The 15008-nt window shown below is 39.5% G+C and overlaps 1 protein-coding gene across 9 annotated transcripts in view; it reads right to left on the reverse strand.

Annotated features, from left to right (window-relative positions):
* Window positions 1-8677: 8677 nt before the first annotated feature.
* Window positions 8678-15008, reverse strand: part of DOT2 (SART-1 family) — a 35966-nt gene continuing 29635 nt past the window's right edge. For all 9 annotated transcript variants that reach the window (XM_088945486.1, XM_088945483.1, XM_088945490.1 and 6 more), the window contains one exon: window positions 8678-9017. In XM_088945486.1, coding sequence (XP_088801612.1) covers window positions 8943-9017 — 75 coding nt within the window. In that variant the 3' untranslated portion in view covers window positions 8678-8942. The remainder of the gene's footprint in view (window positions 9018-15008) is intronic.

The raw sequence follows: 15008 nt of genomic DNA on the forward strand, positions 1-15008 counted from the left end.
GCTCGAACCATGAACAGGTTAATTCAAATTCAAATTTGTTGGAGTTTTTGTGTTTTATTTGAAATTTTAATATTGGTAGCTTCTTTGATCAGATTTGAGGGACGAAGTTTGGGCTAAACTAGTAGGGACCTATGTGGTGCATAGACTTAAGTGAAAGCTAAACAATAGACAATTTTGTTTTATATTTTAACTTTTTAAAAAATTAATAATTATTATTATTTTATATACTATTTGTAATAATTTTTTGCAATACAAAAAATAACAACAATAAATTTTATCTAGGGTTGTTCTTAAAACCGATGAAAAGCATCCAACTTGATTGGATTTTATTTGAAGTTTTAATATTGGTAGTTTCTTTGATCGGATTTAAGAGACAGGGTTAGAGCTGAACTAGCAAGGACCCGTGCGATGCATAGATTTTGTTAAGCGAAAGTTAAACAATAGAAACACACTAACAGGGACCCATGAGATTCACAAACTTTGTTATGTTTAAGTAAATGCTAAACAATAAAAATAGATAAGAGCATACAATTTTGTTTTATATTTTAACTTTTTAAATAATTAATAATTATTCTTATTTTATATACTATTTTTAATAAGTTTTTGCAATAGAAAAATAACAATAATTAATTTTAGCTAGGGTTGTTCATCAAACCAATGAAAACCAACCAACTTGACCTGAGTTGGTCGGAAAAGTGGGAAAATTCCCATATTTTTTAGTCTAAGATGTTTTGCATTATCAATTTAGAATTTTTAATTTATTTTTTAATATTATCATTGTATTTTATAAATGTAAATTAATTTTTTTTTAATTCTAAATATTTTGAATCGACAGACCAAATCGAAAATCGACCCAAATTGATACCAATGTTTTCACTCATTGTTGACCTAACCGATTGAACCGTTCAAACCATCACCTAACCTTGATTCCAGCCTTCCTGGTCCAATTTTGTTGAAACTTGCCCCTTGGTCAAAACCATTGACTTGCTCAAAATCGTCCAACCCGGACAATCCAACTGTTGACCTATTTGACCCAGTCACTAGGTTGTAGGTTGCACACACTTGATGTATGTTCAAACTTTCGGAGGCCATAACTTTGCACTTCGATGTCCGATTGAGGTGATCCTTTTTTATTTTGGGTAACATTTCGAGATTTATGCATCCCAAGGTGCCTTGGGCACCTTGTCCCGCTATTTTTGTGAAAAAACTAAAACCCATTTTTTTGCCTCAAATAAAAAATTTAACATTTTTATAAATAAAAAATTAAAAACTAGATGACAAAACATAAACTAAATATAAAATAATATATATTTTTTAAAAAATAATTATGCACTATTTAGTGATAAAAATATATAAATATGTATTTATGTAAATATATTAGATGCTGATGTGGAACAGTCTAATCCATTTGACCTGGACAGTGAAACTGGTGACCTATGACCTGGAGACAAAAGGGAGTCGACCTCCGGCTCAGTTTTTAAAACATTGATTAATACAACTTGAGTTGATTAGTTTTCACTAATGGTCATTTAGTTTCAAGTGACCGACACTCCAACCCGACCAGATCAGTTTGGTTCGCCAAACAATCTATAATAGAACTGAACTAAGTCGACTAGTAAATACACCTAATTTTAGCTAAATTAATAGTACAATAGTTTAAGCTCCAATAATTATTGAAAATTTATAGTGAAAGTACACACTTACTGAAAATATATTTATAACAAAAATACAATAAATACAATAATTTTGAAAATACACTAAATACTAAAAATATATTAAATTTGATAATAAATAGTGTAATCTCTAGTGATAGTTTAATCTCTAATAAATATTAATCAATAAATATTATAACAAAAATACATAATTACTAAAAATACATGTATAGCAAAAAACAATAAATTCAATAAGTACATTAAATTAAATTTAAAAAGTTAAATGACAATAGTTTAATCTCCAATAATTTTTGAAATTTTTTTATTATTTTTATTTATTTGTTTTAATTAAAAGAAATATTTTCTCCAAAATTAATTACACACAAATTACACGAATTACAATAAATAAACCCAAATTAACTTCTCAAAATTATTGAAATTTACACAATTTGTGAAATATAATTATACAAACTAACCAAAATCACACAAATTAATAGTTTCACAAACTAACCAAAATTACATAAATAATTAAGTTTAAAGCACTTAGGAGTGGATATACAGACCCAGACCCGAACCGCACCGCATACCCTGATTTAAACATCTACTTGACCTAACTTACCATGCAATCATTGTTCGACTAAGTGGATGACAGCAACACAAGGTACCTAGGATGGATCTAGTTGATATCCAGTTGCTCCATTTAACCTAATGGAAGCCATAAAAGTTATATTTTCGGATTTAGCACCCAAAATAAAATTAAACGAATCACAGTGGCGTTTTTAAGGCTGTGTTTTGTTTGCGGTGCAGTTTTATTTGCATTAGTACAAATGCATGGGAGTGCAAATGAAAATAACGCAAATTTTAGTTTAATTTTATTTTGAGTTTTACTGTATTCTGTTTCAGGTCTTATTTTACACCAGTATGTACATGTAACACAGAAAACCTAAGGGGTGTCGGGCCATTGGATTGGTCTTATGGGATGAACTAAAGCTCTCATAAATTGTTGCCTACCAACGATAGGCAGCACTTGCGGGTTTGATACTGAGACTCAAACCGGTTTCATGTAGGGTTGTCAATGGATCAGTTTTGGGTTGGACTACGTTCAAATCAAAATCCATTTGGATGGATTGGACAGACCAATAAGACATTAAATTTGGACGGACTGAATGGACTAATATGACATATTAGATTGGACCTGGTCTTTCCATAATGAATTTATATTGGATTGAGCCAATATCTAGTCTATTGATAGAAGATAAGAATATAAGTGTCAATAAACCAGGTTTGAGTTGAATCGAATCTAAATTAATAGGAATTTGAACAGATTAGACAGTATCTGGACGGGTCCAAAATGGTCAAAAATATTCATTGGACTGAATTGGACTAGGTTTATTTGTAATGGACTCACATTGAACTGGATGGGATTGGACCAAAATCCAGTACAATTGACACCCCTAATCAATAATCACGCGGCACAAATGCTATTCTTTAAGCATGTATCAGATCCCACCCACTTCAGTGTCAGGCAGGTTCTTTCCTGCCGTTGGTGCTGTGTTACCAGGGCCGTCCATTGAGTTGTACAAACATTGTCATTTTCTGGTTTTTTCATTCATGGGATTGAATAGTTAACTTCTATTCCCCTTGCACGCACCTTATTTATCATTTGTGTAGTGGGTCGAGATTTCTATCTTCAGTGAATGAGATTCTATTCATGATTGCCTATAAAAAATTATTTGTTTATTTTTGTATTTTCATTATTGACGTCAATACCTAATCCATAATCAGTTTCATATCCGAGGTGTCGGTTAGAGATCCAATACTAATCATAAGAAAATTAGATGATAGGTGAAGAACATTTTAGACCAACTTAGCAATTTTTAAAATTTGAAGTACTGCAATGACATGATTTAAAGTTCGGGTACTAACTTGACACTACCTTTAAAGTACAGGGTACTAACATGAAATTTTTGAGGGGAATGAAAGGGCATAAGTTACTTCAAATCAATGATTAAGATTCCTTTGAACCAACGGTTAGGATTGATTGTTAAGCCTTAGCTCTTACTATAAATTTTATACCCCTCCTCATGTAGTGAAAAGGCATCCAAAATTTGAGTGAAAATCTTTGTTTGAGTAGCTTTAGAGCTCTCCTATCTCTTTCTCCTCTTCTCTAGCTTTTGGAGTTGGTGAAGGCTAGAGCTTGGTCAAGTGAGTGCAATGTCTTGTGATTTCGCTTCTTATGTACATCAGTTCTGAACAACGTTCAAGTTTATTCTTTCATCCCTGATGGTGAAAGACTTGGGATGCATTAGGTGGTATCAAAAAAATATCATTCGTTGGGTCATGGGAAGATTGGTTATTAGAGAGCTCCCAAGGCATGCTCATGCCCAATTGATCTTCCAAGTATCAAAGTGAAAGAACTAAGAAGACAAGTTCAACAATTGAAACTCGAAATCATGCAGATGCTAACATTCCCTGAAGACTGTTAAAGATGTATGCATGACCTTCTACTCACATTGGGATGTGGATATGAAGGTGCATATCCCTGAATTCCAAGGTAAGATTGAATATAATGAAAGACATCTTTAAATATAAAGAAGTGCTAGATCATTGGAAGATGAAGAATGTAGCTATCAAGTTAGAGAAGTATGCGTTTACTTGGTGGGAACAACTGAAGGTCTGAAGGGAGAGATTATGAAAACCAAAGATCACCACATGGGAAAAGATGAAGAAAGAGTTTAGGAAGAAATTTCTTCTTGAAAATTATCTTCAAGAGGTATACATAATTGTACTACTTACAACAAGGTAAGAGAACTGTGGACGAATATATAGGAGAGTTTGATCTATTCACCATGCATTTAAAATGGTTGAAATGGGGGAACAAGAAGCATGGAATGGTGGTTTTGCAGCCCTATTGGACTACTAATAGGTTGTACAAGTGGAGAAACATCAAGCACAAAAATCTAACAGGTCAAATACAAGGTCTACCACTCTGTAAGGATTTACTTCCCCCTCGACTAAATCAAGGGAAAAGCAACCTATAATAGAGCATGAACCAGTATGTACAGAAATCTACAGATGCAAGATCATATTCAAGTTGATAGGATGATCCAAAAGGCAAGGCAGTAAAATGTTTAAGTGCGTAGGCTTTGGTTATATATATAGCCTCAGATTGTCCAAATAGAAAGTTTATAAATTTGGCCGAGGAAGCTGAATTTGTTAAGTCATCAAAAGAAGATGAAACCCTTGTCTATAATGATATATTGATGATGCAGGTGGTGAAATCACTTAAAATGACAAAGGAGAAGCTCTTGTCACTAGGCATATCATGAAAACTACATGCGTTAAAGACATTGGTTGATCCACAACATGTTTCATACAAGATGAAGGGTGTATGAAAAGGTATGCGACCATATTATATTGATAGTGGAAGTTGTGAAAATGTGGTTTCACAAGAAATGGTTGACAGGTTGAAACTAAAGACTAAAAAAAGAGTAACTAGGTACAATCTAACATGGTTCAAGAAAGGAAATGAGGTAACTATTGATAAGCATTGCTTAGTGTCCTTTATTGGGAAGAACTACCAAGACTGCTAGTATATAGTGTGATGTGGCACCCATGAATTATTTTCATCTTTTGTTGGGTAGACCATGGCAATATGATAGAAAGCTCAAAATAATGGGTTCAAGAATACTTAACACCTTTTGGAACGGTGGTGTCAAAATTATCTTAGGTTTATCCAGAAAGGCGTACGTCGTTAAGGGTGAAGGTACCAACTTCCTTGGAGGAATCCAACCATAAAATATATATATTGATGCTCAGAATGGCTGAGGATAACACTGTCAATTCGCTCTTAAAACAAAGTGAGACTGAGGTATCCGAGGTGTACGAGGTGTCCGAGGTCCGAGGAGGCCGAAGTATCCAGGCCGAAGTATCTAGGGCCCGAGGACTAGTAGGTCGATCCTGCAGAAAGGACAATATTAGAGGCCCCAAATGGAAACCTGAGGTGGGGACTCTGATGGTTAAGTTAGTACTAGGAGATGAAAAGTGGATGAGGTCCGAGGTGTGAGCACCCGAACAAGGCCACAAGAGAGAATAAAAGATCTCGAGTGCTAGCTAGACAACTTAAGTTCCAATCCTTTACCTTGAGGGTGTCACCTCCTATTTATACTTGAAGTCTCTTGGATGTAGGTGGGCTCAGACAGTCTGGGTGCAGCCCGTACGTGGGGAGGGCAGCCTCGGATGACCTCGTGCCATTGGTTCTGGGAAACTCACTGAGCACTGCCGTGCCTGTGCGCTGATTGGTTCCGCCCTAGACGTTGCCGCCTAACACGTGGTGCCTCCTATTAGATCGGACCATAGGTGCCTACATCATTTGCCCCCCACTCTTGAGGCCGTGGTGGAGGTCAAAGTTGAAGACCTTAGCTTAAATCAAAGGGAGCGTGTCGATCAATTTGGGAGACGCGATTGGTCCTTCTGGATAAGGATCTTGGCCTCGGCTTGCCAAGGACGAGCATGATGTGTCTTGTGGTGGCATCAACTTGACCTTTGTTCTCTTCCCCGAGCTGCGCCATGAGGGTGGGTGAGAGTGGGTCTTGACCCCTTGCCTTGCTTTCTGGTTGTGCAGGTGGATCCGTGGAGGCCTCAGCCCCGACTAGCAGTGCCGAGGGGGTGACAGGGAATTTCGAGGTTGGGACTTAGCCGCTTGCATGACGAAACCAGCTGCTGCCGGCTAGTGAGCCATGAGGGAAACGAGAGTTGGGTGAGTCGTGAGGGAAACAAGAGTTGGGTGAGTCGTGATAGAAACAGGAGTTAGGTGAGCTGTGAGGGAAACGAGAGTCAGGAGTCGGGGAAACAGTGCAGTTGGGCGAACTAGTGAGTTGCGGCGAGAAGACCGGTTGGTTCGCTTTACGTCTTTTTGTCTTCCCGAGGCAAGCAACACGTGTCAATCAACGGACGGGGCTGTATAGGTGGTTGTTGCGCAACTGTTGGATTAGGTGCGATCTGGACCATTAATTTCTCTTTAAATAGGGGCCTTAGTCATGCATTTTTTCACCATTTTCTCTCGAGTGCCTTTGCTTTCAAGAGACCCTTGCTTCCTAGCTCCCTCGACTTACTTGCTATTCTTAGAGCTTTCTGTCTTTCATCCTCGTCCTAGGTAAACGCTTTGTCACCATGTCTTACTCCAATTTTGGCCCTGAGTGCTATGAGCTCCTAGATCCCTCGAGAGCGAGCTCCTACCGAACCCCAACCCCTATCATCTTTGGCCAAGGCTCATCGGTAGCCAAGATCCCAACCTTGTGTTGAGAGGTCGATGTGCTGAGGGAGAGGGTTGCCCCTCGGGATGCCAAGTGCAGCCGAAGGGGTGAAGACTCTTCTTGTGAGAGCACTGAGTCTGTGGCGCCTAGGGAGGCCAAGGGGTCTCCCTTGGTGGTAGAGGGGGAATCGGTTCTTGAGCCCAACCCGAGGATGATGGTTGAGTACGCTGTCAGAGGGGTGCAAATAGAGCATCTACCACGCTCGGAGCATGATAGCTTCTTAGATTACAACTAGGTGAAGTCCCTAGCTAAGAAGTACTTCATCCCTCGGTCCTATAGACTAAGGGTCCCCAACGTTGGTGATCGGTTGTGGACATTGGAGGAGGGGGAGATTTGTGTCTACCAACATTTCCTTGAGTTCGGCCTCATATTTCCCCTTCATCCATTGATCTTTGAGCTGTTGAAATGGTATGGGATTACCCTTAGCCAGTTAGCCCCCAATGCCCCCAGAACCATTATCGTCATGCTAGTGGTGGCTTGACTTCGGGATGTGGACTTGACACCGAAAATGTTCTAAGCTATGTTTGTGCCGAGGGCATATGCCACTGAGGATAGTGTATATTACTTCCAGCCTTGGAGAGGTCGACTCCTAGACAACCCTTCGTCCGTCTACAACTGGAAGAGTAAATTTTTCTATGTCTCCTCTCCCGAGGGTTGGTTATTTAAGTCGGACTGAAGGGAGATGCAAAGTAGACGAGGTCCGAGTTGTGAGCACTCGAACGAGGCCACGAGAGAGAATATGGGATCTCAAGTGCTAGCTAGAGAGCTTAAGTTCCAATCCTTTACCTCGAGGGGGTCACCTCCTATTTATACTTGAAGTCACTTGGAGGTAGGTGGGCTCAGACGGTCCGGATGCAGCCCGTACGCGGGGAGGGCAGCCATCCAAGGCCGCCAGGTGACCTCACGCCATTGGTCCCGGGGAACCCACCGAGCACTGCTGCACTGTGCGCTAGGTTATGGAGTAATTGGAGAAGGGATTGATTTGTGAAATAACGAGTCCACGTGCAGTAGTGTCAGCTCTTCTAACACCAAAAAAAAGGATGGAACCTGGTGTATAAGCATAGATAGCAGACATCAACAAGACCATGTGAGTGGTTAGTATATATCGATGAAGAGCAAATATATTAAGCAACTTAGGCGAGTTTTGCAAGTGTCAAGCAGAAGAGAAACTATATGCAAATATAAAGAAATGTGAGTTTGTGAGCGATAGATTGATATTCCTTGGCTACGTTGTATCTACAAAAGGAATTAGGGTGGATCCTACAAAAATTGAAACAATCATAAGCTAGCCCTTCGTAGAACAACCATGATTTAAAGAGTTTCCATGGTTTAACGACATTTTTCCATAGATTCATACAAAACTTCAGCTCACTCATAGCACCTGTGATTGATTGTTTAATAGGTGAAACATTTAAGTGGACCGAAAAAGCTGAGAAGTGTTTCCAACTTATGAAGACTAAAATGACATGGAGATTTTATCAAACAAGATGCATACTTGTTTTGTGGCAATCAATTATGTATCCCAAGATATTCACTTCGACAAGCCATAATTGTGTAACTACACGGAGGGGTCTTTGTAGACACTTTTGCTCGTGATTCTTGAGTTTGGTCGAAGCGAAAGGATGTCCCTAAATATGTAGAATGTTGGACTTGCCAGTTCTAGAAGCACCTTGGGAGGATGTACCGATGGATTTGTATTGGGACTACCAGTGACAACAAATTTTATGAAATTTTAACTAATGATTCTAATTTATACACGACATTCGAACCAACTTCAATATACAATGATATACATTTGAATTGAATGGGGCGGTGTATTAACCACTACTGAAAAGCAGTGTAGTCATAAAAACAAAATAATGACTGGATCCATATCAAAAAATTAATCAAAAAGTCCACTTTGGTCTAATAAATCAAATTCAAAGATGATAGTCGGACCCTATATGTCTAGAATTCTTCCAAGTTGAAACATTGTTCAGGTCTTTGACTTCTTTGGAGGCCCCATGTTGCTAGGCTCTGCTTTGCGCTTAATCCCCAAGAAATGCTCAACCTGAAACAGAGTTAACGGTTAATATTTATCCAGTTAAGATTTAATCCTTGGATGGAAAATAGTCATGTAACAGAACCACAATAGAATTCGAAGAAAATATTATGTAGAGGATGCCACTACCATTTGAAGTCTCAGTAAAAATAATAATATTTTCCTTGTGATTAACTTAAGTCTCAGTAAAAATATTATGTAGAGGATGCCACTACCATTTTACTTGACACCAGGTATTAACTTTTCTACCGAAATTAACTCAACACCAGCATAAAGTAAAATAGGACACGTTTGACTTGATCTATTTGAACTGGTTTTCAAATGTAATAATAAGTAGGTAAAGAATTACAACTAAAATTATATCTCATTATCCCTCCCCCCTTGTTCCCCAAACTTCTGTTTCATTATTTTACACTTTGTATTACAGAGGAGAAACCTCAACTGCTACCAACATGAAGACCACCCTGTATCACAAACAGTTGGCCACTGGAATTGATGGTCTTAGAAACCCCTTTTAAACGGCCACATCAGTTTAGCCCCATCAATGAGAACTGGACACACTATCGCCACCTCGGAGACATATGGCATCCATCACCAGCAGCGAAGAAAGCAATAATCGCATCTCAATTAACTAAGTTGATCCAACCATACAAGTTGCACTACATATCTACCCCCATCCCCACTTCTTACTCTCTTTTTTTTATTAATAACATGGAAAAGCTGAATTACAAGGAAGGAGCTAAAAAATCTGAACTCCCAAATACCCTATAAACTCAAATTCATGAAACAATTACAAAACAGCCTAAAACATTGAGCTTCTGTTCACCCCTTGCCTAGCTAGATCATCTGCCAGTGCATTAGCGCTTCTCACTATCCATGTACAGCGGATTTCAATATCCTTGGTGAGCCACTTGAATTTCCTCTTTTCGTTGCTGTATTTCCAGAGCAAAGAGCTGTCATCTTTTAGCCAATTTACTACAATTTCTGAATCACCTTCTATGATCAATTTTTTAAAGTTCATTTCCTTGGCCCTTTGAATCCCTTCAAGAGCTCCTAGGATCTCAGCCCTCTACAAAACAGCCTAAAAACATTGAGCTTCTGTTCACCCCTTGCCTAGCTAGATCATCTGCCAGTGCATTAGCGCTTCTCACTATCCATGTACAGCGGATTTCAATATCCTTGGTGAGCCACTTGAATTTCCTCTTTTCGTTGCTGTATTTCCAGAGCAAAGAGCTGTCATCTTTTAGCCAATTTACTACAATTTCTGAATCACCTTCTATGATCAATTTTTTAAAGTTCATTTCCTTGGCCCTTTGAATCCCTTCAAGAGCTCCTAGGATCTCAGCCCTCAAGGAGTGTCCCACCCCAATTGGACCAGAGTACAAAGCTAACAGGTTCCCATTTTCATCCCTTATGACTCACCCAACTCCAGAGGGCCCCAGATTACCCATGCTGCTGTCATCAAAATTCAATTTGGTAAACCCCTGAGGTAGAGGTGTCCAGCAGGAATTTGGTGTCTTCTTGATTGAGCCTAACTTCACAATCTCCTTCCACTTTCTGTCCATCTCATCAACTGAGCACACTGCAAACAACTCCAAGGTTTTTAACCAGTGAATCACCCTAATGTGGATAGTTTCCAGAATTACTTCCAAGCTTCTCTCTTTATCAGAAAATACCCTTAAATTTCTCTCCTCCCAGATAGTTCAGCACACTGCAGCTCTACCACATCTCCACATGATTTTGGCCCTTTTGTTTGACCAGTTAGGCATGGAAGTAAATAGGCTTTGCACATAAGGGGGAGTCCACCTGCAGCCAAACAAAGAAGTAAACCATTCCCAAATGACTTTAGCAAACTAGCAAGAAATTAATAAGTGATATCTGGACTCACCATCAGATTTACAAAGAACACACTAGTGAGGAGACAAGCAGCTATTGGGCCTTTTTCTTTGAAGTAGATCCCCTGTATCAACTCTTTCCAAGAAGGCTTTCCAACAGAAGCACCAACCTTTGGAGGAATAGGTTGACACCACACTTCTTTAACAGGAAAAGACAGTCCAAAAGGAGAGGGGGATAAAAGGGCCTTGAAGAAAGAGACACAACAATAAGAACCCGAGGGAGTGAGTGTCCAAATTCTACTATCTGACTTTGAAGGCTCAATCAAGACCCCTTCAAGAATGGATAATAAGGCTGAAATGCAGGCTAACTTTATGTCCCTGACATCTCTTCTCAAGTTCAAATTCTATCCGAACCTAGAAGGTGAATTAGAAGGAACAAGAAAGGAGGAGATTGGCTCATTTTTAAGGGTAGAGATAGCGAAGAGGCCTAGAAATTAATCTTTCAAAGAAGAGTTCCCAACCCACATATGTTCCCAGAATTTAATGAGGTTACCTGAGTGTAAGTCATACCTGACCCATGGATAAAACAAGGGCAAGATGGCTTGAATAGCTTTCCAAGGAGAAGCTCTTGTAGTCCTTGCTAAGATCCCAGTGTCCCATCCATTGCTTACCAACCCATGTATACTTCCCACTATCTTAAACCCCAGTCTTTCTTTCTTCAATGAGAATCTCTTCTTATCGACTCTCAGATGACTAAGGGTAAATTACAAGGACCCCCACCCCCCACTCCCAGTGGAGGAGTGCACAGCTGCTTTCACTATTTTTACCCTTTCCATCATCATTCTGTCAAAACAGTTGACTACACATGCCCATGAGAGCATCAGGTGTATTGTCAAACATTTCCAAAATCCTAAAAAAGATATTTCTAGTCACAACATTCAAGCTGAATATCTGTTATGGTTTCAAATAATCTAGACCATAAAAGAGCTATAGTAAATGATATAATACTAAAGGGCTAATGAGATGGAAGTAGTTCTTAATTGGATCCCCCACCCACTGTTAATTCTATTATGCTAACTCTCTAGCTTGACAAGATCTAAGCATATAGCACCTAGTTTGGAATTAAGAAAAAAATAAAGAAAAAGAAAAAAATTAAAGAAAATCCTTTAGATTAATGTTGTTCTTGTTCAAAGGAATTTGAAAGTGGAGAGATTCAAGTTTGCATAGTTGCTTCAATGGGAAGGAATCTGAGGATCAAAGTGAAGGGCTTTCTGTTCAAGGAAGTATGATTTGAGTGTTATGGCTCTCAAAAGATTATGGAGTGGAGGATGATTTCTATTTAGTTAGTAGGAGATGCAATAATTTGGTTCAAAAATTGCGTGGATGGGGTATTTACTAGAAGGTGCGAGAATGGAAGGACTCAACAGATATGGAAGGTAGGATTGGGATTCTGCCCAAGACAGCTTCTTCGAGGGAAGGTCATCCTTCAGGGAGAAAATGGTTCTCTTTCATTACTGAGAGGTGGGATTAATAATAGATCCATTACATATCCTAATGGACTGTCAGAATAACAACCAAAATATTCAAAAGCTGCAGCTGCCTCTGGTTTGCATAACATGTGGGTTGGATAGGCCTATGCATCTCATGTGGCTTGCAAATGTAAACCTTCTTGATGAGGAGTTTCAACATGTGATCCAATCTTCACTGGTCCACTAGTTGGCTTGACCGAGCTGGAGGAGGCATGTGTGGGTTCTAACAGTCCCTCCCCCCTCAAGAAGTGTGAGAACTGCTGTTTGAGCTGAAGGTATGGTTCCAATGTTGCACCTTCAGTCGGTAAATTAGTCCATTCAACTTTTGCTTCCTGAATTATCTTGTTACCAGTCTTACCCATCTGAAATCTGTAACCCATAGGGGCTCTATCTGCAGCTGGCCTTCTTCAAGAGGGAAACATGGAAAACAGGGTGAAGCTTTAATTAAGGCAGCAACCCCAACCAATAAGCTACTGTTACAATTTTTCCAGGACGGGAAATGGACCATAATATCTTGGAACTAGCTTCTGCCGAGCTCTCTTGGACAGAGAAGATTACCTGTAGGGCCAAAATTTCAGATAGATTGTATCTGCAACCTACAATTCAACTGGAAAGTGCTTTCTATCATAGAAATGCTTCAGTTTCTGTGGGTCTTTCTGGGGGTTATATTTAAGTAACTTCAGGATCTCACCTCTAGTCATCAACTGTTCTTCAACCATGGCTACAGCTACTGCTCCCTTTTCGTATGGTAAGATTTAAGGAGGGTCTCGCCATATAGAGCTTTAAAAATGCCCGGGGTAACTTGGTCTATTGGAATGGCTTCTCTCCAGTAAAGCAACGGATATAAGTCTCTAAGCAGTTATTCACAACCTTGGCCTGCCCGTCATGGATTAAGTTTTCTTCAACCCTCAGCCCAAAAGATTTGTACAGGGACATGGGACTATTCTAATAGACCCAACCAAGCGAGGTTGTGCCCTCATGTGACTCCTTATAAAATGCCACACCCACCCGTGACCAGTTCAACCAACTTGAGCCTCGGTTCATTTTGAGATCTACAATTTGCCTCCCCCTATTTGCTAACTTTAAGAGCCATGGCATTAGTCGTGGAAATATTACCAATGACCACTTGTGCAAAAGTTCTACTATACACTAGGGGTTCCTTGTTCTCTATGCCTTTGAGCTTCCAACTAACCCACATCTTTTTGGCTTCCCAGTGAATGTTAGCCCTTTTTGGAGTAACTCCAATTAGCATTTGAATCTTCCAATCTCATTATACCACATAGAGCTTCTTCTTCAATATTCTCACCCCCTCCATTCTAGCCTCCTTCCACAAGCTTGTTTCAACGGAGGAAGCCAGCCATACTGACACAAAAAAAAAACCCACCACTCTTTATCTCGCCAAAAAGCTCCACACGGTTGCCCTCCACACATCAGTGCTATTGACCCTACTACTTGCTTCCAAAGATGAAATGGCAAGCCTAATTACGCACCACCACCCCCATCTTCAACAAAAAACTCCTTGGAGCAACGAAGTGAACTCCACTTGAAGATTGTAAAGGATCTAGCCTCAATCTGAAAGTTGGCAGCCAAATTGTCTCCTTTGTTTTCCTTTAAGTCTAACAAAGCTTTGCATTTGTCAAAGGGAGTTACAATGAACATTCCTTTTAGCTTTAATCTCAAGAATGACAAAATCAGCAACCCTCCGCCAGTCACTAAACCTGCTCCTTTGCCTGGATTATAAACTTGCTAGCCAACTCTTTTCTCATAGAGAGACCCACCAACCTTCACTATCCATTTGATTTCGCCAAAACCACAGGCTCCAATTCCAGGACTTCTGGCTTACTGAAACTATTATTAAACCCTTCCTCCCTTGTCGGGATCTCCAATTTAGCTGGTACCTCAAGGTGCAAGAACTCCTTAAACAGACTAATAACATCTTCCAGCCTTGATCTTGTCTTCCTTCTGGGAAACAAACTAGCTGTTTCCTCCCCCTACCAAAAAAAATCAATCAAAGCAAAATAGGATCCCTTAACATTCCTCTTGCATTCGACTATATATTTCTTACCTTCTTCAGATCCAAACTCATGCCAGTTTATTTGCCCTTTGAGCATGCTCCTGCCATAAAGTCCCTAAGCCATTCAACTACTTCTAAACCTGCCAACAGAAGCATAGCCTTCCTTGCTTCCCTCACCTTCAAGCCCAGATTTCCTCTGACTCTCGTTTCTTCAAACAGGAAATCCTTAGTTTCAACCATCAAAGCCCTCCTCCAACAATCTGCTTCCATGAACCTTCCATCCATCTTCAAGCATGTGTTGCTTCCACCTTGATGCCATTCTGAGCTCACCCTTTACTACCATAAAACCAACTGACCTGCCTTTTCTAGATACATATTCATTCTTTTCTTGGACTGCCTACAATAAGTCCATAGAAACACTAAAACCAGTTCCTAAGCTCCGTATCAACAAACACAACCTCCCTCTTAACCGTCTCTATTACTGCATAATCTAATATTATTAGCTAGGTTGGTTAGTCATTAGTCCAGTTACAGGGATTTTGCATTTGCTTTCAAGAATCCTACAAAAAGAATAGAATATTTACAGGCAAAGTTTAAAGTGTCTCTAAGTTAAACAACTGAT

The sequence above is a fragment of the Nelumbo lutea genome, chromosome 5, assembly GCF_056320005.1.
Source record: "Nelumbo lutea isolate HS-2025 chromosome 5, American lotus-T2T, whole genome shotgun sequence".
NCBI lineage: Eukaryota > Viridiplantae > Streptophyta > Magnoliopsida > Proteales > Nelumbonaceae > Nelumbo > Nelumbo lutea.